Source organism: Anser cygnoides, chromosome 1 (assembly GCF_040182565.1).
Source record: "Anser cygnoides isolate HZ-2024a breed goose chromosome 1, Taihu_goose_T2T_genome, whole genome shotgun sequence".
NCBI lineage: Eukaryota > Metazoa > Chordata > Aves > Anseriformes > Anatidae > Anser > Anser cygnoides.
Genome location: NC_089873.1, coordinates 14,506,275 through 14,531,210, shown reverse-complemented (window position 1 = coordinate 14,531,210; position 24,936 = coordinate 14,506,275). Strand labels below are relative to the sequence as shown.

The following is a 24,936-nucleotide window of genomic DNA, read 5'->3' as shown; positions in this document are numbered from 1 at the left end:
CTGCATGCATGATTTTTGAGTCATTCTGTTAGTCCTTAGAAGGTAACATATGCTTTACTCAGTTTGGATGAATAGAAAACTGTTTTATCTTAAGACTGGAATTTAGTTTGTCATTCTACAAGGTTGGATCAGGTTTTTTTTTTTGAGTCTTAGAGAATAATAGTATAAAAATAAAATAGTATAAAAAAAATAATAGTATTTGAAAATGTGACTAGAAGGCATTTAGACAAATTGCAGACCTGAGGGAAAATGCTGTTGTCAGAAGAATCCTAACACAGTAATGATTGTACACGAGATCACAAAAGGAATAAATTAGAAATATATTTAGACTAGAAATCAGAAATTATCCATTCTGTTTAATTATGTAAGTAGCAAAGATATTAGTGATCTAGTTTGAGGGTGCAAAAAACCACTCCATTATTATGTTGGATGTTGAACTTTGAGCTTTGTCAGAGAAGCTGACCCTGCATACTCAGCAAACCATTTGCCTCTCTTTAGACAAGGTCTGGAAAATACTGCTAGTCATTTGTTGTCTTTTGACTAACACTAATACTTAAATCATTCTGTCTCTAGCTAAATAATTTACAACTGTTTCTATATGAAGATGCTTTTTTCGCTAGTAACAGGGAGCAACTGACAACTGACTGTAAAGGACAGGAGGATATATTTTTTAAGATATTTAGGGACTGTTTAGCTGTGGTAGTTTTTTGTTCTTTTTTTTTTTTTCCCCCAAGGGAATGGATATACTTGCAGGAACAAGCTTTCCATTTTCCAGTACCTCTAAGATATGTTCTTAACTCTGTCCCCTCTAAACATAACCCTCCTCATAAGGACAGATAAATACATACAAATAATGAGATAACAAAAATAAGCACAGCCATATTTGGGGTTAATAATGTTTTCCTTGATGTGCTTTACTAGCATTTAATCTGACTAGTAGTTATGCAAAAATATATTTAAATTTTAACTGTTTTTTCCTTTGAAGAATGGCTTTCTATACAACCTCAGGTTTTCAAACATTGGGCAGAGTGGTTATTGGGTCTTCTTTTTTTCCCCATTCACACTTAGATTTCTTAGCTAATGAGCACTGCGCAAGAACTGGGCACAAAGAACGTCAGATTTGCTGGTATGGAGGGAGGAAGGGAAAAACAACGGTTTGGTCTTGGGACCAAAGAATGTTGCCAGCCCAAGGAGAACTAGAAGAATGATGAATTCCTTTTAAAGTCGTCTTTGTGTTTCAGTAAGCATTTTAATGAACAAATACTACAGCCTGGCAAAAGATCAAATGGCAGATTTTGTCAACAAGACTTAGGTTAAAATTATGTGGGTGACTTAAAAGAAATTCAAATTCATAGTTACGTTCAACTGTAATGCTGCTTCACTGGGTTTATAATGGGTCATTCTTAGAGTAATTGTAGCACATCCTTAATGCTTTTTTTCTTAGATACCCAAGGCTTTCTCAAGTTTATCTGCAAACTTCAAAAATTTCCATGTACAAACATAAAAAAGAAATTCAAGAATTTGAATGTATTTAAAATTCTTCAGAGGTATTAAGCATGAGATTTAGGCTGTATGTTTGTGTATTTGGAAACAGAATATTTAAACAAGTAAAAGGCAAATTCATCTCTATTTTATATGCTTTTTTTTCCCCTTTTATAGAAGCAAAACCAAACTTAGCAGGATGGTTGGTGTTCTCAAGCTTCTGGTTTTCCACCTGAGATCTCCTGCAGCACATCTTTCCTTCCTATCACATACCACTGCTCTCTGCATCCCTTGCTTTTGCCCGTTTTCCTTGTTGTGAAGGTTCAATGAAATTAAGTTTTAAAACGGTAGTAGTGTCACTGTGGCTTGTGAATAAAATATCATTGGTGAATTCTCAGTAAATGATCTTCCATTTACCTCTGTAGAAGTGAGGCAAAGGCTGCCATTAGAGGTCTGTACTGTCTTTCAAATCATCCCCGCCATTCCTTGGTGTTAATGGGAACAAAGTTGAACTACTAGCAGCATCATGCTGACGACAGATGTCCATCTTTAAGAGTTAGCTTAGCTTGTCATTGGGTATGAACAGGTGGTGGCAGCTGTTTCGAAAGAAGAGAGGTTTTTCTTTGGAATTTTATTGATAAAAGTATTATTTTTCAACCTCAGCTGAAACTCGGAAAACTCATTTTAGAAGGATCACTGATATTACTATGAAATATTATTTAAAAATATCAGCGCAGATGATTCCTGCGGACTTCTGAGTATATAGGAGATGTGAAAAATCAGTGTTTCTGTATCTGAGATCACTAGGGAGTGATCTGAATAGGAGTAAAACTGAAAATATTAGTGTAATCTCCCTAGGAGGGGTATTTTTCAGTGTTAAATTAATATGACAGCTGCTCTTTCTGCTAACAAAAGTAGACAACACTGGAGACTGTTTGGGATGCTTGGGCACCCCTTGTATTCTTCTCAGCCTGCCTCTTCTAGGTATCTTGGAATCAAACCCCATGAACGTCTGCAGACCTGATGACATGGATAAAACTTTGACACAGTTGCTAGACTTAAGCCAAGTGGGAAACTGGCAGAAACAAGGGGAAAAATTACCTGTTACAGAGAGACCTTCAATTTTCCTTATAAGAGAAGGTCAGAAAACGCAGACCAAAAATTCCCTGAAGACTGCATTGACTTTACACCATTAAGAAAGTAACAAGCAAACTTAGTATTAGCTTCTCAAAGTCTGCTGGATGACAATATTGACATTTGGCTTCAGTCCCGTTGTATTCACTGCCACTTCTGACAGCCTTTTACGTTTCTAAGGACTCGTAGGAATTTCAAGTCAGCTCTGTTGTAATCTTGAAATTCCACGTGAAGTAATCTTTCTAGGCTTATTAAAGAGGTCTCATTTTATGCAAAAGGGAAAGATGCCTGCTTTGTACTTATTGAGTTTCGTTCTGTCGTAGTAGGACTAAACCATTTAGGCCAGCCCTCTGGTTCTTTCTGGTCATGTAAAGCAGTTGGAAGACAAGACGTTTTATCACAGAGAAGCACCACCAGAGGTCTGATTTCCATTAATAATGGACTGCTGAACTTCTCTTCCTGAGCATCAAATAACACAAAGTTGGGACACAAGCACTGTTTTCTTCAGAAGCTTAGCAACACCTGGAAGAAGGATTTGTCCTGGGGTAATCATAATCTTTGTGCTTCCACACTACCCCATTTTCTAGTTATTTCATGTTCACATTTTGATCGAATTTAAGCTTGCTATGTGTTGTCTTCTAAAGAAACCCCTGTTTTCTATTTCTTATTTTAAAAGTACGTTATCTAAAAGAGATCAAGGAGTGAATCTCTCAAGTTGTTTGACCATGGCTGCCTAATTTTGTCCTGTTAACTGATGCCTTGGCAGGATAATTTTAATTTATTGGCTTCGTGTGTGGTGCTTAATGTATTATTTGCACAACAACTGTCCACAGCTCAAAACAAGGATCTGTCCAGATAAAATCAAGTTATTAATATTAAAGTTCCTAGTTCTTGAAACCATTTCATTGGTTTCAAGACTGAAAACTTGCTAAGAATGTGTTATTTGGTTGATTCGCTCTGCGTAATATTTTCAGGTCTGTCTTTATGGTATTTGGGAATCAGGATTGTTATTTTAGCACTGACGTTGGGAATACAGTCAGTTTATAGAAGGATGAGAGTTTTCATAGTCAAAATGTAAGATTCAAGCTGCTGTAGTACTGTCATGACTTAAAAAAGGAAAAGACAATAGGGAGTAGATTAGGATGGGCATTGGTGGTAAAGGAGATGTTTAAAGGTACCTTAGGAGAAAGGCTAAAAGCATCTTTGCCTTGTGTCCTAACATATATACTGTTCAGAAACAGAAAGAAAAGCATTGAACTTGCTGTTTTATGATCAGGATAGATTAAGAAAATGTATTAGTATTACTTAAAAACTGAGTGTATTTCTGTTGCTTCTGGTTTTTTTTTTTTTTTTTCCTCCTCCTTTCACATTATTTAAATAATAACTTTTCTTTGGCCGGTCTGGAGGGTTTCTTCCCTTTCTCTTTCTGATGTTGTTCAAGATTCATTGTGGAAACTTTTTTTTAGGTTTCTCTCTTCATTCTTGGAGCCTTTGGCATGATGCTTTCCTGCAAATCCCTTCTGTTTAAAAACTCTGCCAGCATTTCTTTGTAGGGCTCTCCTTGCCATTTTTCCAAGCCTCTGGTCTCCTGTTTGTCTGGCAAAGCAAATGATCTCTCTCAGAAAGGAAATCCCTTCCCATTTTAACTTTATCTGACGCCTGTCTAATGCACAACCTACACCCGAATGTCTCAGAGGAGGTAAAAAAAAAAAAAAGGTTGTGCACAGCTTCCTCTAAATGGTTAGCCTCTGCTTTGCTTAGGTTAATAACAAAGCCAAACAATAATAAAAAATGATTATGAAGCCGTTCGGGGCAGTGCAGAGGCTTTCTGAGCTTCTTTTTTTTTTTGTTTTCATTCAAGTGCAGGTTGAATAATGTGGCTTTAGAGGCTTAGTGTATCTGCTTTGCTCAGGTCTTGGATGGGAGCCTACGGTCCAACACTAGATCTCTATACAACGTAAAGTTACTCAAAGTGGGCTGATAAAGTGTATGGAACAACCGAGGAGTTGGTGGCTTCCCTTCCTTGAATTTGCTATTTTTAGCTTGGGAACTTCACTCTATTACCTGCTGCTTTTGGATTTGCAGGCACTAATTTTCACTTACTTTCATCTTTTTTCAGCCAGGCTATTACGATCTGTTCTTCTGGATGTGGCGCTACTTACAGTGCCATCTTTTTGTTACCTCTGAAATTAGGACAGTCCAGAAATGGTCAGTGAGAACACTTGTGCTTGCTCATTAAGCACAGGTACTGGCAGAGTCTTCGCTGTACGTCTGTGTGCTGGTCAATACAGTTATCTAATTAACTCATAAAAGCCATTTAAAATGATGCTTTCTCAATCTAACTGATGTTAGTCCTGAATAGCCCAGCGTTTGCCTCTCTCTTTGTGCCACAGCAGTTGAGGTTAACCAAAAGTTGAGCTGATAGTTCTGTGTCAAGTTGGAAAGTCTCTGGAGGGTGGAAACCAAGAGACTTTCAGGAAGAGCTGCTCAGATGTAGAACTCTTCCTCTTTCTTTTTCTTTACTTCTTTTTTTAACTTGGAATTTACAAATATTACTGTAACTTACATTATTTTGAGCTGTTAAGGCTGTTTGAGTGGGTGGTAGGGTAACCACCATTTGGAGCTTTGTTTTTTTTATTTGGTCTTGGGATACAAATTGTATGTTCTAATACATTCTGTAGAAGAGCCCAGATTTCTGGATATGTGATTTATAAATATTCAGAATAAACAAGTGATAACATTGCTGTTACTGCAGCCATCTTTCCATCGTGGTCTGAAAGGCACTTAGTGTAAAACTCAAATAGGTTTCCATCTGTCTAATCTTGGTGGTGATATTTCCGTGATCAGCTTTCTGTCTAGAGTGATAGCTGTGTTATCAGCGTCATCTCACGGGTGTGGTGTGGATGTATAAAGGTACGGATTTTCTTCTAAAAATGGGAGAAGTGGGTTCTCTTAGGAAATGAAAAAAAAAATCTCAAATAGCAGAGATAAAGAATAGGTAAATCCCAAATAAGGGAATATCTCAAATTGACAGGAGAGGGAGAGAGAAAAGGAGATGACTTCCCCCCCCAAATTTAAATAATGTTGTGATGGAAATTTTATTAACTTGTGAATGGGACCCCTCATTAATAATGCCAGAAATTATTCTTACTGTGAGGTCTCATCTCAGTTAAATTGTCCTTATCACTGTATTAAACAAATTTGTTACCACTGAATAAAGGTGAAGTTAAAATGATGCGCTGGAATAGCCATAAAAGAAAAATGTTCTTGAGTAACTTGTAGAGCATCCAGGCACTTGAAGTTTGCAGCAAAGTAGCTTGGATTTTATTTTTAACATCTTGTAGACTGGTGTTTGCAGTATGACGTAAGTATAATAATCTCTAGGCATCCATTTTATATCAAGGTAATATGAAAAGCCTGTCTGGAAGCTTGCTTATGGAGTGCATCAGTTGATCACTTTATTCCAAGCTCTTTGGATTTTGTTTTGCTATAAAATCCTAGCCTTCTCGATATCTGTTTATTCAAAAGGAATGAAAAGTCATGTTGGATTGTAAGAGTGAGATACGTTTTCAGTCAGTGTCCAGGGTCTGTGGGAGGAGAAATGAGGTTCAGTTTGCACCACCAAACTGTTGGGTTTGTCTCTGTCCAGAAGCACGGGTGAGAAGCTGAAGAGCTTCTTTCAATGTGCAAAGCCCTCAAGAGCTTATTCAGCCAAAAAAATAAAAATAATATATATATATATATGTATAGTGTACTAAAGGGATATTTATTTATTTTAAGCCATATTGGAGCAGCAAAGCTCTCCAAACTTGTAGACTTCCCCATCCCACAAAAATGTCTTTGCTGTAGCCGTTAGCTTTCAGTGCTGACAACACAACTCTTACCAAGATGTGTAATGAAGCATCCTGTTCTTGTTGAACTGTATTGGAGGGTGTGAAGAGAGAATCAGGAAGGAATTGCGGGTGTGCTGGTCCTCAAGAAAATTAAGTCTGAAGCTGAAGATACCGCCTGTGTGGATCAAAGTCATAGCGAAATGCAATGTAGATCTCCAAGCTTTGATGTTCCCTGTCTTAGAAATCAAGACTGGAAGAAAGGAAACAAAATTCACTCTCTGCATGCAGGCAGGCTTTCATGGTTGTGCTTGACCATGTCCAGGAGAAAGGATTTCTGGCCTATGGCATGCCCAGAGGAGAGGGGACACAGAGGAGAGAGGTGTAGCTGCCTTTTGTGCAACAAGCGTGAGTGGCTTTGCCGTTGTGCCTTTTACAGCAGCACACCTCTGTCATGTCAAGTTGTTGTATATAGACACTTGTCAAAGCCACTTTTCTCTGTTATCTAAATTTGCTTCAAAGGCAGTTCTGTTCAATTTTTAAAGCTGAAATTCAGTGGAGTAACTTGGTGTCTGTTTATGCTACGTTTTGTATTTAAAATAGAAATATTTTTGCACAGAAATACTTTTGCAGTGAATTTGAGCCCTGTAGTAAATGTTTTTGACTGCACCCTGAGCCAGTTGTTTGATCTTTTACGCTGCCTTCGTGCAATTCCAACATGAAGGTGTTGGAAAATCCTGTGTTAGGATAGCCCTAAGCTTATAGGGTCAGCCTTCCTCTGCTGCTTTAAAATGATCTTTAAATTAAGGAACAATGTAACCTGCATATTGCATAATTTCTATATCAGCACCGATGTCCTAAGTAGCACTAAAGATCTGTTTTAAAACACGTCTGGTTGTATAGCTGGAAGTTAGGTGGTGTTAAAGCTGTTTGTGGGCCTGTATGCAGTACAACCTAGCTCTTAATGACACGGCAGTTATTTGACTGTAACGTGGCTGGTTCTTTCAGTGCATGGGTGGGTACTCAGTATTTCCAGATCTTACTCTGCAGCTCTAAGTCTTATTTCATAGCCATTTTCCAAACTGCACCGAGTACCAAATTAAGTAATTCTTTGTGTGTGTGCTCACCGATGTTTTACCATAGGTTATTTTTATTTTATTTTTAAAAAAAACATACCCTGTGGAGTCCAGTGGATGCTGTCATCCCCGTCTGATACCAGGAGAGCTGAGGCATGGAGCGAGGGATGCAGGCGGCCTAAATCAGAACCGCTCTGGCCTTTGGTGCTGAGGTGCAAGAGGCTGGCCCAGCCGGCTCCTTCTCCGTGTACGGGGGTTGTCTCTCAGTGGCGAGCCAGCTGGGGATACGGAAATTTCCAAGCGTCTTGAAAGCTGTGAGAAGCATTTGCTTTGGATGTGAGAACTAAGACCATTTTTGGAGGCTTCTCTGGCCTGTGTTTTGGGAAGAACCAGTGGCATGTGCTTAGATGAGGCCATGATCGCTGCTACCTTGCAACCCTGCCACCGGAGCATGAGGATGCTAAACTTTAGTGCTAAGTAATAAGTATTAGATGTTTTTTATATATATATATTATATATATATATATATATATACACACACACACCAGTTTCTCTTTTCTGTTTCAGAGATTTCTGAGACTTTGTGTTTGCAATATATGTAAAGAAAGAAAAAAAAATTCCAGGTTGAAGCTCTCCCATCGCAGAATGGTTAATCCCAAATTCCAGAAGTTCACTTCAGTTTTATAAACCACTGCACCTCGTCTTAACACTGCGCAGGATTTACCTGTATTTCTATAGGTGGCACCACTATCTCCGGCTATGATAGGATCTTAAAACAATGCTCACGTTTGTGACATTATTCTGTGGGTTTTTCTGATCACAAACACCTTAGCCACATACATAGCTCCTGGTAATTCGTTTTTCAGCTGTCCCTGTATTTTGCTGGGAGATGAGCTTGTGAAGCAAGCCACAGATGGCACAAGAGCACGTCTGCCCCCCATGACGAGGGGTCTGTTAGGAAAAGCTGATCTGTTCCTGGTGGTTCTGTGCTGGGGCCTGTCAGCAAGCAGTTTTCTTACAGTAATATAATGTCAGCCCGGGTTTTGCTAGCGGGTGTTTCCCTCTAGCTGTTGTGAGTGCTAGATGGGTAATTAATATCTGTATTTAAAAAAATAAGGACTTCTAAATACTACTTTTCAAAGTGTATTTGAAGGAAATGAAATGCAGAGCGCTAGAAAAAATGAATCCCGGTACGTGTAGCGTGTCCCGTTTCTGATTCCTACCCATGTATTAAAGTACAGATTTAATACTTCATTCTTTGTGACAAAAATGATTCAAAGAGCCATATTTTTCAGGGCTTTTGAACTGAGGGTTTCCGAGGGTGTCAAACAACGTTTAGGTAATTAAACAGAGAGCTGCTCCGTGCCATAAATCATCGGTTTCCCTCTTTTCCCCCAGAAACTGCAATTCGTGCCTCAATTTGTAAGCGTTACGATAAGAATCGCCTGGTGCATGTGTCAGCCTCGCCTGGAGAAAGGCACCACCCCTCTGCCTAAAAGAAATGGTTCCTCCTGCTTTCATAAACAGTCATGTGCAGAGTTCAGCAGGGCCTGATGCCTCCGGAGCTTTTTCCTTCCCAGCCCGATTGAATCAGTCTTCACAGAAGTACTGTGAATCTTGTGGCCTCCTTTGAAACAAAAGGGATTAGGAAAAACTCGCTTGGTTATAAGACTTTGGAAAGCAAGGGCAGGCAATCTCGGTTGTGAATATTTTCTGATTTTTCCAGAAATCAAGCAGAAGATTGAGCTGCTGATGTCAGTTAACTCTGAGAAGTCGTCCTCTTCAGAAAGGTACAGCTACATCTTTTGCATGAACAATTAATGGTGTAGCATTGCAAAGAAGCAGCGCAGGGCTTTTTTTTTTTCCTTTTCTTTCCCCCCTTGTCGAGTTTGCTAATATCGTTTCTGTATTGCATGCTGGTTATTGTAATGTATTAATTGAACCCCCTGTTTTTGGTTAAGCTTTGTGCGTTTTTGCAAAGATTTATTGATTTCCTTTTTAATGAAGTCTACTCGGCTGCAGCATGCAAATCATAATCAAGCAGATCAAGCAGGCTGCTGGCTTGTGTGTACTGTTGTTGCAGACCTCGTTTTTTTTTTTTTTTTTTACTTCTGTGCAAACAGCATCTCGATTTCTAAATTCATTTTTAAAGATTTAGTGTTTTTGTTGTGTTACAGGAAACCGTTCTACACTTACAAGGGGTTCTTTTGAATTAAGATTAACAGAAAATATAACTTGGTGAAGCATTTAATGTCCTGTTATGTGGAAAGGGAGTGTCCTTTGCAAAGTAGCTCAGGAATCGCAAATCCCCAAATTAGTCACATTCTGTAAGATAGATGTGATCCTTGTTCAAGTCTGTGCTAGGAAATGGAGCAGTCACTGCATGCAGTAATGGTTCATGCCTGCAGGTAAGGACAAAATGACTCATAAGTGTTTTTAAAGCAATTATTTTATCTGTCAATCAGATTATTACAATTTTAAGTAGCTGTTTCATTTTAAAGAAATATTTTGAGGCATTAAATGCACGTTAAGTTTTCTGACATGAAATGACCTCCTTGTGATTATTTTGTTGTTTTTATGTGATCCAGCCTGTTCACTTCTGTTTTGCTTGCCACTGAATTTTAAGAGAAATTTTTATTTTGAAAGTTGCTTAAATCTGGAGCAGTATAATATTAATTTTATCTCATTACTTACAATAATCATGTCAGCTGTGTGCAAAAGACCAACCGGATGTTATATTTTGCCATTTTAATATTGGGCATTGGCAAAAAAAAAAAAGATTATGAATTTTATGCACTCAAACTATGTGTTTAGCTGAAATTATTATCTAAAGTACATTTTATTGAACAGTTCAGCATAGAAAGAAATGATAATGTACTGAAAGCTGTCTTAAGGAAACAGGGTGAAAGACAAATCTTCCAAAATCAGTGAGTGCTGTGTGGAATGCATGGTTTAAAAAACAAAACAAAAAAAATCAAAAAGAGCAGCTTAGTTTGATTTATAAGTGTATTTGTGTAAGATGTGTAGAAGCAAATTGTATTGCCTTTCACTAGCTGTAATATAACAAAATACCAGCAATGAGAGATACAGAAAATGGTGGGGGGGAGTGGGTTGTTAAGTCACCTTTCCAAAATGGAGAGATACGAGAACAGCTTTGAGATACATTTTATTGATTTATTCAAAATTACTCATCATGAAAGAAAATGATGTTTATTTGTTTGCCTCTGTCCCACTGTGATGTCTAAAATTTTTAAATACAAGACTAATAAAATGGTGGTGATAACAGAGAGGATGATGGGGTGAAAGCAGTAGAGGAAACAGGTGTTAACTTGATTTTTGGAAAGGCTTTTCTATAGATTCGGCATTGCTGAGGAGGATTATGGTATATAATGTATGTATACATCTAGAAATATGAATTTTATGCAGCACCCTAAAACAGAACAGTCTGGTTTTGAGCAAAACATGCTCATAATTGAACCAAGGCTAGTCCTAGATGGAATGGTTCCTGTAAAGGATTATTACACATAATTAGAAATGGATACATCTGAAATTAATTTAAATGCCATTCATTAAAAAGTAAGATTTTGTAACAGCACGATGCATAATTTTGCAATAAAGATTCAAATGTGGATGTTGTGTACACACACGGGCTTCGCTCTTTTGAGGATTTAATTATGTGGTACCGTTCACCTGGAGAGTGATTCGGCACATCAGCTGCACAATTTACATGGTCGGTGATAAATTAAAAACAACAAAAAAACAAACCCAGAAACCTTTATGTATTATCTGAGATTTTTTTAAACATAACCACATTCTTTTCATGCATCTAAAAATAGACTGAATTCTTTTTGCGAGCTGTTATGAAACAGTACTGTCTGTCCTATTAGCTTCCAGTTCCTTTCAAGGCCCTTTGCAAAATTACTGTGTTTTGAAGAAAAAAAGAGAGTAGTGATGAATGTCTGAACTGCAAAACTGTCCTCAGACTGCTGTGTAGTGAGCCTGCAGTGTGTGTTTATAGCTCACATGCATAAAAACGTGCATGTTTTTGACAAAGTGAATTCACAATTGAATATTTTTTTCATTAATTTTTGCTCTTGCTTATAGTGGTTGGACTTCTTGAGAAGCTTGAGTTGTCCGAAATGCCAGGTGGGAGATCTAAAGGAGCCCATGGCTTGTTTCTTGTTTTCCACACAAGCAGGCTGCCAGACAGTGCTCGCATGTCAGGAGGGGAAGGGAGAGGAGGTGCTTTGTGCGTGCACAGAGACCGATGAAATAGGAACGGAGAGAGAAGCCCATCACTTGCCTTCTGGTTTGTTTGGTTTGTGTTTTTACAGGAGAGTTTGGCATTTGTAGCTTTTCCAGCTTGCTCGGCAAGTTCAGTATGTTATCCTGTCCTAGAGGGAAGAAACAACAACAACAAAATGGTCAGAAGGAAGCTGGAAAATAATGGCTGGTTTGGCTGCTGTGGAAGCTCCAAGTGTTAGAAATCCTGCAGCGTTCTCTCGGGATACCTGGTTGTTAGGTTTTTAAGAGGCTTTTAGGAGACATTAGGAAGAAAGTGAGATGAACCTTTGTGGTGAGGATCCTCTGAGATGTTAAAGATATTATAGCCTTGGAAAGTAAATGAATGCAAGCCTGAGCTGTTTTTCTTAATGAGATTCCTCCTTCCTTTCCCCTCACCTCCTGCCTAGAAAAACTTTCATTTGGAGGGGGATGAGACGGGGGGATGCGAGACCTGTGTGTTGCTGTTCTGGGGGGTGTTTGGTTGGGCAGATAAAACGAGATAGCACCTTGATGTCCTGAAATGCTGGGTGTTAGTGCCATGCTCATCCGTGTTAGCAGCCTGTGGCAGCCCTCCCCCTGTGCTGGTGGGCAGCTGGAGGAGAGGCTGCCTGTGGACGTTTCAGGGCTCAGGTGGCCTGCACTAACTTGTTACGCCAACAGGGCTTGCTTGCATATCTGGGCTCTTGGAAATACAGGAGCCAATAGCAGGAGATGGGCAGAGGAGGCTGGTCTTGCAAGAACCCTCAAAGAAAGCAAAAACACTTTTATTTCTACTATCTCTGTTATGCACTCTTTCCTTCTCCTCTTGAGTTGTAGACATTCCTTTTGCCTTTCCAAGGGCTTTGTAGAACTTCTTGTGAGTTTCTGTGCCATTTGGGGAAAAGTCATTCTTCCACCTGCATCATTTTCTAATGCTTAGACTGTTCTCTGACAAACCTAATGCATGTAGTATTTTTCATACTTCAGGGCAAAAAGCTTGGTGTTTTTTTGTTGTCATTTTTTTAAGCTCTGATTCCAGATTCTACATATGTCATCTTAGTGATGGACCTTTATCACAAGAAGTTACTGGTAAAGGCTGTTAGCAAGGCCGATACATCTGACATATTTGGTTCTTCTGCTGCCTCTCTGCAAAGGCTTCATATACATGTTGCTTTAAAATGAATTTATGCTTCAGTGTTCTTCCAGAAAATTGTAGAAATAACATCAAAAACAAATGATGGCAGCCAAACACTCATGAGCAGTCCTAAAGTAGATAGCCATTGTGTATATAATTCAATTTTCACCGTTCTGAGGGGTTCCATAAATAGCAGAAAAGGGAAAACACTTTCAAATGTGACAGTAGGACAGTGAAGTTCTTGTTCAGTGTGCAGAAGTATTTGGGGTGGGGTGGTGCAGGCAAGGTTTAAGGACAACTGTTCTTTGTTTTTATTTTTGTTTGGTTTTATTTAGCCGTGAGCTATCTATACCCCTCCGTCTTTGTCATTTATCTTTGCAGAGCAAGTTAAATGCATGTCTTAATGCTTTTACATGGTTTGTTCATCAGGTCATCTCAAGAATGCAGTCAGGGATAAAGTAAAGGAAGAAGAAACCTAAAATAATGGTGGGGAAGAAAAAAGATGGAGACCGAGTATACTTTTTTTCTTTTTTAAGAAGAGATCTAATGTTAGTTGATTTAAGAGGCATTGTGAAACTCTGATGTTGAAAGATTCCTTGGGGTGTAGGAACACGTGGTTATTTTTTTTGTTTGTTTTGTTTCCTTAATTTAATTGTGGATGCACTGATTCTCCTAAGGCAGAAGTGTCATTTGTAATGAATTATAGAAATAAAACACGTTTAGAAGTGGAAGAACCATCAGCTCACAACATTCAGTATGACCCGGCAGTGCTGTGTGTCAGATGAATGTTTTGGAATAATTACTGGATAACAGGGCGTTGTAAGATGATAATTGTATTGTTATTTGTGAAACTAACATTGAAACAAAAAATAATTATCAGAATAATGTGACTAAGTGTTAGTGTAACTGATTGAATAAAGATAGTTTTAAATGTATTTTTATCTTCCCTCTTTACATTTTTTATAATATAAAAGAAATACTGTTTAACTTCCATTACAGGTGGTTCAAGTTATTTTCAGTAGTTGTCTGACTTTAATTTTTTGGTTTTGCTTAAAATAATGCTTGATAACAGTGAACAATGTGTATTAGTTCCCTGTTTTCAAAATTGCAAGCTAATCCTGCTATTTGTTGTACTTTATCTTAGAAGTAGGGAGGAAATTATCCTATCTTCATGTGGGATGGAAGCTGTTTATCCAGGGAGGCATTTTCTTTGCTGGAGAACTAAATGTGTTCAATAACAGTGTGTCTGTGTAACTATATTAGACCAGATACTTAATTTCAGATTACTAAAATTGGACTGAAACAAATGCTGCCATTTGTGTATTTTTCATATTAAAGGTTTCACATACTAATTGTTTTATTGTGACAGACTTAAGTGAAGTATGAAAGGATGCAGAGACTAGGGATGCTGCAGCTTGCCACTGTGCACGTTAGGAAAGAAAAACAGAAATAACATGAAGAAGCTACTTGCAGAGCAGCTTTTTCATTGAAGGTGATATTTTTAGGGTGCACTTTGTACTTTTTTTTTTTTTTTAGAGCTGATGGTGCCTGTATCAGCTCATCAATAAGGTTTAAAAAGGTTTAGAATTTGGAGTGTATTTTATTTTTCCATGACAGGATTTTTTTTATTCCTGTTTCTGTCTGGAATTCCTGCTATATGTTAAGAAAATCACATATTTTGATATTTAATCACAAGTAAAATGTATCATTAGTGTCCCTATTTTTCAGATTATTTTCTATTCACTACTTAATATTTCTATTTTTTATTTTTAGGAGCTTTTCATCATGCAGGCATCTGAGATATTTATTACAGGGAGGTTTCTCATACCTTCTGAAAACACAAATCTCGATTGTTGGCACTTACTGTTGGAACTAAGATGAGAGATCTTGGGGAAAGGGAGAGATTGAAGGTGCTGGGGAGCTGTATGAGATTCTCCTGTGTGAGAACTGTCCTTCGCTGGAAACTAATTCAAGCAAGCCAGTGATGATTATAACAGTTAATGGCTAAAAAAAGCATGAAAAAGATTGAAAACATACGCTTTGAACAATGTACTTTCTCTTTCCAAGCTAAATGTATGTATCCAATTCTACTTTGGCATAAAAGGTCAGAGAAAAAGTAGTGTTTAATTTTAAGCAAATCCTTTCCTGTTCCGAATTTAGTCCAGTTTCATGACTTGAGACTTTTTTGCCTAATCACTGTCTTAATCATGACTTCAGTAAAATTCCCACCGCAGGCCCTAGACAAGTGGTCTGGGAACACTGTCTGACAGATTGCACAAAACGCTATGTACCTATACCAGATTAATGCTTTTCTGTTGTCAGTGTGCTGTTACAGAACAAACTAATTTGAGGTTTTCTGCATGTTCTCATTCTGTACTTACAAATGAATAATGAAATGTTCAGATGTTTGTGTAATTTCATAAATTTACTATGATGTTTTTGCGCATTTTCATTGATACGCAATTGATGCAGTTGTCATGAGGTGCTAAGCAACAAGTTAAGCAAATTTGTGCCCATTTAAGCATTCTATTTTCTTACACACTTTATCTATTATAAGCATATTATCAGGATAATTGTAATATCTCAGCTCTGAGTTGCTGTGAGTCTTGCCATACAGCTTAGAGGATATCAATCCAGTCTTTGCATGATTGAAGAATACCTCTTCTCTCCAAAGGTTTTGTGACCAGAAGGTGTCTTACTAGAAGTTCTTAGGAATTTTACACTCCTTACCCAGTTTCTAACCCAGATGCTTCTTATTTTCTTCAAGACTTACCCTTAGGATTGGGTAAGCTCTCTGCCAAAATCCAGTCAGTATTACTTTAAAAAAATATATGTGAAAGACATCTCGCCTGGGATGCCTACCAAACTCATGCTGCCAGTGGTGACTAGGTGGAAGGTGAATTATTTCCCTTTCTTTTGCCTCTCTCTTCCTCTTTTTTTATTCTTTAAAGCTCCGATTACAAAACAAACATATGGAGCTCCAAGTTCTGCCTGTGTTATATATGTTACAGCTGAAGGAGTGCCAGTTCTTCACCAGGTTCATCTACACAACTCTCCTCATCTGCTTATGGCTGTAGGTCCGTCAGGCTGGTTGATCGCTTCTCTTCTGTGACTGGACAGTGCTCAAGGCCAGAAGCACATCCCCAGCAGATGTTCTGTTTGTGTGAAATTTTGGCCACTCTGTTTAACAGGATGTTCAGAGGGCACTTTAAATAACCTTTCTGTACTGAGTAATGTGTCCTAATTCTAGCTTTATCTTGCTGGTTTCCAAAGCAATAAATTACTGTAGATTGGTGATACCCACATTTAATAAAAGATCATATTTGTGCACTTGAAAGCTTGTGAAACACTTGTATATCAGTGTTCTGCTGGCTAATCTTTACAGACTTTTTTTTCTCCCACAACCCAGAGCAATGTAATTACATGGAAGGAAGAAGTTTTTAGAGCTACTTAGTTTGGCAAAGTGACATTGGAGTAACGTCAGATATTTTTAAAGTTTGGTGCTTCGTTTTTGTGAAGCAACTTCTTGGGCCCCAAATCTATCCTTCCTTCTGTTGTTCAGTGCTACTGTGCATGGGGATAGTGTATATCTTTTGGGGGGACAAGGGAGCGTGTCCAGAGAAGGGCTACGGAGCTGGTGAAGGGCCTGGAGCACAAGTCCTGTGAGGAGCGGCTGAGGGAGCTGGGGTTGTTGTGTCTGGGGAAGAGGAGGCTCAGGGGAGACCTTGTTACGCTCTGCAATAAGAAAGGAAGGCGTGGGGAGCTGGGGGTCGGCCTCTTCTCACAGGTAACTAGTGATAGGACTAGAGGGAATGGCCTCAAGTTGCACCAGGGGAGGTTGAGGTTGGAAATGAGACATTTCTTCTCAGAAAGAGCAGTCAGGCACTGGGACGGGTTGCCCAGGGAGGTGGTGGAGTCACCGTCCCTGGGGGTGTTCAAGGAGAGGTTGGACGTGGTGCTTAGGGACAGGGTTTAGTGGGTGACATTGGTGGTAGGGGGGTGGTTGGACCAGGTGATCTTGGAGGGCTTTTCCAACCTTAATGATTCTGTGATTCTAACGCCATACTGGTGTAGAAGCTATTCTTAAGCTATGGTGTTTTTTTTCTGTGGTGTCAAAGCTTAAATATTAGCAGTAGTTTTGGCAGAAGCTGAGAGAATCATTTTTGTCCTTGTTATAAAGAGGCAGTATTTTATTTTTAACCGTTACTACAGGTAGAGGATCAAAATATCCAACAAAGTTTTTTTTTTTTTGTTGAAGTGGAAAGGTGCTCTGAAATTCATGATGTTTTCAGTGTGCAGCCATTTTGTTACTTTCTATCCAGCATCATGACCACAGATTCTCATTGTCTTTTTTCCTTCAGCTGCTCTAGCCACTGCCCAGAAGCATTCACTTCCTGCCATGCCCCCATATGAAATGGACAGATCACCCTCTGTTTATTCCGTGCCATAAACTAGAATTGGAGATGTTTGGAATTAGCTGTTTTTTATGAATCCTTCTATAATAAGGGTTACCTTACCCATTGGAGACTGTGCGGAGGTATTCTCAGAGTGGTGCTTTGTCATCTCCAGTTTGCCAGTGTAAAGCCCTTCTGATGGGTCCTGCTGCTTATGTGACAAAAATCAGGAGTTTCCTCTGCTGCCTGGTATCTTAGCTGTGAGAGGTGTCTGCTTCTGGGAAAACTAATACTGCTTTGGATCAAGACTTCCCTAAGAGATATGAAAAAGATGATTGACTGCAGTGATTCTGAAGTAAATTTTATCAATTAAAACATTTCTAATATAAGTAAGAGTCCAAAGTCTTTGTATACGTGGTTTGAAGTCTCACTTGGCTCCATCCCTGGTAATTCATGTGTCAGAGTATCGGTCTGGATGGCCAAATAAGAAAAAGATGGTCTTCCTCAGTATGCTTGTATTTCACAGCAAAAGCGAAAACACAGAGCTTACAAGGCAACAAAACCAAAAGTGAACAAAAAAATATCTTCCCTATCTTACATTTGCTATCTGTGGGTAGATTTCTGAGGCCATAAATTAGTGTTGACTCTATTCCTTTGGCACTGTGGCTGCAGTATGCATGTTTTTTTGTGCACACCACTAGTATTTAGAGGGGCAGGCAAACCTGTTAAATATGTTTGTGTAATTTAATTTACATCTGCTTTGTTTTATCTGTGTTTTTGCTTCATTTGTGTTACTCTGCCATTATAGTGGTGTACAATTGAGTCCTGACTTCAAAAGAAAACACATAAAGACCCAGTAAAGATTCCTTTCAAACGTGGAATTTCAAGGGCTATTAAAAGAACCAGAGGACGTCCAATTGCAGTAGAAGGGTGCCTGAGAATGCTCATACATTTTTTTTCTGCGGTCGTTTAAATACCGAATTGTTTACAAAATGTCGTAGCAGAACAGAATTGAGTGAGTTCCAGCAAATGCCAGGACACCGTAAACAGGCACAGGACTTTTCTCCTGAACTCAAATCAAGGGTGGATTTATACTCGTCTCCTTCCAAGTGTTACTGATAGCTTTGCTAAGAAACTTGTGTCCTTTCAGCCATGCCAGGTGTTAGAGGTAGCCAAAGCTGGAGGGCTCTGGGTCCCATGGGCATATCTTCCATCCTGCCTAAAGAGATAAGTGCAAGGCTGCTGCAGATCCTGAGTCCCCAGGGCCAGCCCCTAATGAGGCTGAGCGCTTATTCCCAGTAGGTGTGCGTGCGTGCACGCACACACAAAATGCACACGCAGCTGGCCACGTGGACCAGCATAGAGACAAAACAATGCTTTTATTGGTACCCACGTAAGCATACACAGAGCACTCTTGACAGGGTCTGCGCAGGTTGCCCAGTCCTGTTCCTCCTTCCAACAGCTCAGGGTTGCAAGTCCCCCTCGTAGCTGTTTCAAACTGGTCTAGTAGCTGACACCAAGGCCCAGTGGTCTTCCCTCATTGTTGGCCCCTAGACTCTTGAGTCCCCAAGGTTTGTTCATGCTCCAGTTGCTGGTAGGTAAGAGGTCTCTTATACCTACTTGCTGGCTAGTCTGGCTGGAAATTTGCTGAAGTTCACACACTCAGGATGAAAAGTGCACCCACAAGGAAGATAGAAATAGGATTTAATGGCAACATGAGAGACTGTCATAATCAACTGGAAAGCTCAGACAAACGTACTTACCAGCCATCCATCTGCACTGCCCCATTTATCCTCTTCTGCTGCTGTTTTTCCATGCTTGTTTCTCCCTTATCTACCTTTGTCCCTGTCTTTCTCCACCTCTAGTGCCTTTCCCTAATTATTTCATAATGTCTTCTGTATTCCCACGATCTCATAGTAAGTTTTACACAATCCCAAAGTGTTTTTTCTCCCTGCATCCCATAAATCTTGTACCCCTTAAGGCAATAACCTTTAGCTTTTACGGTGTTTCTGGGGAGAGAATTTCCTCCTTGACTCTTTTTGGTGGGTTTCTCACTGGGGGACAATGGTCTAATTGGTGGTCTTGGGAGTAGCTGATTCAGGTGCTCCATTTTCACTGATTAGCTTGCTAGGATTTCTCTGCCTGTTGTTTTTCCACTGATCCTTGCTGGCTCTGCTTTTATTGTGATTACCCTTTAATCAGATAACCTAACACTAGTCTCCCAGTCGCACCTGTCAAAACTGGTTTTCGGGCTGTTTGAATTTCTGGCAATCTGACACGGACATCCAAAAGATTACAATCAGCTGAGGATACAAAATCCTCGATTCCTTCGCTGCTACTACTCAGTCTTGAAATTTCAAGTTGGAGAGTTTTGGCTACTTAACTCGTTTGTAGACTTGCATTTCTGGAAAGGAAAACTGAGGTGTCTTCTTACAGTGTGTTAAATATATACTCTGTGCTTCAGATTTACACCTGCTGGAGTCGTTAGCCTCATACATCTAATGAAGACAAAGCTCAGCAATGACCACAAGCAAGTAGTGCTACTTACTCCACCAAACTTGTCTTCTGTGCTTGTTGCAAAACCCACTTGAGGTAAGGTAGTGCAGAGTTATATAATAATAGGTAAGGTGTTCTGGGGCATAATCCAGCTCAGACTGGCCATCCTGCCTCTGCTCCTCCTGGTCCAGAAAAGAAAAGAGCTATCTGATAGTAACAATTAAAAATTATTTCTTGTGCCAGCTGAAAAACAAACAAACGCATATCCTTGTTTAGAAGAGGAGTGGTGTCTCTAAGGTGGACAGGAAGGCTATTGTTAATTTGACCTGCAAGACCTGCAGATTGCCCAATTCCATTACAGGGTAGCTGAACAGGCAAAAAAAAAAAACCAAAAAACCAACAAAAACAGACCCACACCACACATTAGCCAATATTTGGCTATCTGACATCTGTATTCAGAAAACCTGGCATGTATTTTTTCTAATATAAGAGCCCAAAAGCTAGCTAGTACTTGAGGCTTTGCCAAGTTGCTTCTCTCAGGAAGAAAAATAGATTATGTGATTTGAGGGTTGTGAGATTTTTGTGTGTGCACAGCCCTGTTTATTTACAAAGAATGTAAACAGAGCTCTGTTTGCTTGAGCAGAGTAGAAACAAAGTGCAACAGGCAGCTATTTTGCTGATGTTTTCAAGTCTGCCTGTCTAGCAAGTGCTGTACTTGGGGGGGGGGGGGGGGGGGGAAAAAAAGAAATACTAAATGAAAAAACCACACGACTCTCCTTCCTGAGATCACACAGGCAGAGTATTTTTACTGTGTTTTTTTCTGCCTGCTACACAGAGGCATCTGTAACTGCGAGCAGTTTTTCCCAACTCCTTTAATTTCATAATTGATATTTAGAAAATTCTTTAATGCACACACCTTACAGTCTGCCTGGATGTGATGCGTCAGTGCTTTGGACGGTGTTTTTCAGTTTATTTACAGCTGTTACATAAAAGAGCTGATGTTGCTTTTCTACTTGGACCAAAAAGAAAGGTATTCAGCCCAACCTTCCGCCCTGATCGCAGCCAAGTGCAGAATTATTTAGAGCGTAGCGTGATCACAGCCATCAATTTTTTCGGATAACAATGGCAGACTTAAAATATAACTTTCCAAAGAAGCCTCTATGCAGCCTGTAATACCATTATTTGCTCGCTGGACTCTGCGGTTTCCTCACAGGTCACGTTGCATGGCATCTCAAGACTCCTGCCCTTTACTGCAAATAGCTCTGCCCAGGCCTTTCCCGTGGACAGGTGGGAGCTGCTTTAGGATCTCTGTTTGCCACTTCCCAGGCTTCTGCCAGCTCTTCCCTGGGCTTCTCCGGAGCAAGATTCTTTAGATCTAACCCATTCTGTGCGCGTTTGTTTGTTTTTCTTCTAAATCACCGCTTTTTCTTGTACAGGCAGGCTGGCTGTAGGTTACCACATGATGCTTGGGCAGCCTGCTCGGTTGGACCAAGCCTTTGTGAGTCGGCTGGATCTGACTGACACGCAGGCATGCATTTCCTTCCTTGGCTCCTGGAGGCTTCTGTGACTCGCACAGCTTCCTGCCTCCCTCAGCCTCTTCTAAGACATAGCTGTTTTGTCCATGACCAGCAGTTCATGCGTATGTCGTTGCCTGTAAGAAGAAATCTGAGATTCGTTTGCAGTGGAGTTTTATCTCAGAGCTTTCCCTTCGCTCCCTGCCTCAGGCCTTGTTCTTGTTGTCCACTCCTTGTATTCAGATACCATCTGCTCCCAGTCCTCTGCAGGCTGTTTGCTTTGTTATCCCGTGTTTGATTTTGTGCTTTTTTAAAGTTTATTTCTAAGTACCGATACATCGAAGGAGATAGGGATTATGTGAAGTGAAAGTTACAGACGTGAAAATACGGTAATACTTCATGTACTTCTGTATATATGTTTTTTTTTCTTTGACAAAGGTTTTATAATAATCTAGGTATGTTAGCTTATAACAGAGTTAACAAGTGGAATAATAGGATTTATTCAGACATAGGAAAAAAAATGGTCCAATTGGAAAGACGGAAATGTTAGGGGCTTAAATTGTATTTAACAATGATAAAACACTACTGGTGTCTCTTGTTTATCTTGGCATTTGCTAGACTTGTGATACCGTTTGCCATAACATCCTGATAGACAAACTGATGAAGTATGGGCCAGGTGAGGAGGAGTGAGATCTGGCTGAACTGTTGGGCTTACAGGGCTGTGAGCAGTGTCACGGTGTCCAGCTGGAGGCCAGTCACCACCCAGTACTCCAGCGGTCGCCCTTTCCTGGGGCCAGGACTGTTTAACATCTTTGTTGGTGACCAGGGTGATGGAACAAAGTGCACCCGCAGTGAGTTTGCAGACAAAACAACTCCGGGAGCAGTGCCTGGTGCCCCGGCTGGCTGTGCTGCCTGGAGAAATGTACCTCGTGCAGTTCAACCCAGGGAAAGGCCGAGTCCTGCACCTGGGTGGGAACAGCCCTAGGCACCGGTAAAGGCTGGGGGCCCACCAGCTGGAAAGCAGCTTGGCAGAAAAGGACCTGACGGACAGCAAGCTGAACGGGAGCCAGCAATGAGGCCGAGCGCTGCCAGCAGGCCAAGGGAGGTGATTCTTCCCCTCTCTGCCGTCCTGGTGAGACATGTGGGAGGGAGAAAGAGAGGGATGAACTGGAGCAGGTCCAGTAAAAGGCCGCAAAAGATGATGAAGGACTCGCAGACAGCTTCCCCTGTCATATGAGGAGAGGCCTGGAGTGATGGGGTTGTTGAGCCGTGAGAAGAGACGTCTCAGGGAGATCAGCGTGTACGAACTGATCCTGATGGAGGCAATAAGGCGGACAGACCTGTCAGTGCTGCCCAGCGACAGGACAAGAGGCAGAAGGCACAAACTGAAATGCAGTCAACTCCGTACAGACGTAAGGAAAACGGTGTTTGTTATATCGAGGGTGGTTGAACACAGGGCGCAGGTTGCCCCGAGAGGTGAGGAATCACCATCCGTGGAGATGTTCAGCACCCAGCTGGACATGGTGCTGAGCAGCCTGCTCCAGGTGAGCCTCCTCCGAGCCACCAGGTTGGACCTGGTGACCTCCAGAGGCCCCTTCCAACCTCAGCTGTCCTGCTGCTCTGCGAAAACAGTATTTGGACAAAGGTTGCTTTCTGAAATTCAGCTAACACTTCAATAGGAAACACGCATACTAGATTTCTTAAAAGCTATTAATTTTTGATTGAGAATAAAGCCTTCTTATATTAGGAGTTTGTTTTTCAGGCTTCTGTACTTCAACTGTAATCATAAGATTGGGCACTTTTAGCTGGTTATCTTTTTCTGTTGAAAGCACCTTTGCAGTAGCCAAGTAATTCACAAGAGAGCACACAGCTTTGTTTTGTATTGCTCTTCATATTCTTGTTTGTTGGCCATAGTGAAACCCAGCTTGAAAAGAAAAGCCAGTCCCAAAGATGTCCATCTGGTCCAGTTCTTGCACTCTTGTTTTGTCTACGGCAGTAACAAGGGCTTCGCTAGGCTTACAACGCTTCTTTCTTTCTTTTTTTTCCTCTGGCTGTTTTTTAGGATTCACTTTAGTGCTCAGTGTGTTTGCAGTTTTTCCATCTAGGGAAGGGATTGGGGTCTCAGACCTCCAGGCAGAAGTTTTACAGTGGACTTGGAGCAGACGAGGATACTCAGTAAGGGAGGCATTTGCTTGCTGTTGATCATCAGCATCATGTATTTCAGAAACCCAGACTGTTATTGCTTCTTATTTTCTGCTGGTCTGAGTTATTCATAGCTAATTATGCTTTTCACCTAGTAAATGTTCAGCAGATTCTAAAATAAGGTTTTCTTTTTTTTTTTGCTTCATGATAAATTCATATCCATAATTGTTACGGAGAAAGCTTTTAACTGAATTAATTAACTTAATTAACAATGTGATAATTTAACTCCTTCAAGACATTTGACCGATTTACTTGTCATAAGCCAAACAATACTGAACCTTTCCTGTTCTTGGGCAATTTCATCTTAATTCACCAGTGACAAAGGTGTTTAAATATTATTTTAGTTTCTGTAGAAACTGTTGTGAGGCAGTAACTGGGCAAACTGCAACAGTTTCTTCATAATGAAACACCTAGAAAGTTATTTTTGCCCGTGATTTGTATCTCAGTAATAGAAAGTAAACTGCAGATACTCAAAATTAAAAAATAAAAAAAAGAAAAAAAAGAAAAAAAAAGAAAAAAGAAAAAAAGGAACACTGTTCACTGCATATGCTTAGGATTGAAATTTGGTAATGATCATTTTTGGTAGAAAAAGAAGATTTGGAATACATAACTTATTTAGTGTTTTATCCTTAATTGAAATTAGAACAATTGTATTTCAATATAAATAAGGCTAAAACCTGCTAATTCTGAGTGTAATGCAGCTAAATGCCAGCGTGGGTACTGGTGCACAGGGATTTACTTGCAAAATCCATTGCACTGCATTGGTGTTAGGATAGGCCTGTTGTGATAATAAGTGGGCTACTGCTATTTTTGCTCAAATGTGAACTTGAACGATTTACATTGCAGCAGATAAAAGGAAGGAGACAACATTCCAGTTGGTGTTAAGTCCCACCTGCGTCTGTTTTGTGTCCTCTGTTTTGTTCCTTGCACTGCTTGGATAGGACAACAAGTTGCGATGTAGCTTTTCAAGTAGTGCTGGTGAACCTGCTAAACACTGAAGAAGAAGTAGGCAATCGAGAAAGAAAATAATTCCTGCTCAATGAGAGTGAATTTTTGGAAGCAGGGTTATGTGGTGTTCATAGGGGAAAATGACAAGAGTTTCATACTCGGTCTACTGGTCTACAGAATTCAATCACAGACTGCTTTGGGTGATCACACAAACCGTTTCCTATTTTCACTGTAATAAAATTTATGTTGTTTAAAGAGTTTTGAGATGGTGAACTTAGAATTAGATTCTGTAGAATCCCTTTGCTCTGAGATTTTTTTTTTTTTAAAGTTGTGTGTATATGGGCAATGATGAGTGGCTTAATTTGTTTAAATTGATTTAGGGAGGAAGGGATTGGTGTATATAGTGTTGTTTTATTTCTTCCAGTAATCTAGTCCTTTTTTAATCAAGTCGTCTTGAGTTAG

General features: G+C 39.9%; 1 protein-coding gene across 6 annotated transcripts in view; it reads left to right on the top strand.

Annotated features, from left to right (window-relative positions):
* The window catches only part of SRPK2 (SRSF protein kinase 2), a 144,949-nt gene that overhangs the window by 42,532 nt on the left and 77,481 nt on the right, over positions 1–24,936 (top strand). Inside the window, exon 3 of one of the 6 annotated variants that reach the window (XM_066987886.1) lies at positions 9,249–9,312. The exons of 3 other annotated variants lie outside the window; for them this stretch is intronic. In XM_066987886.1, coding sequence (XP_066843987.1) covers positions 9,275–9,312 — 38 coding nt within the window. In that variant the 5' untranslated portion in view covers positions 9,249–9,274. Of the gene's footprint in view, positions 1–9,042; positions 9,313–9,874; positions 9,931–24,936 lie in introns of those variants that run through there. 2 more of the 6 variants (XM_066987862.1, XM_048068457.2) reach the window with 2 other exon arrangements.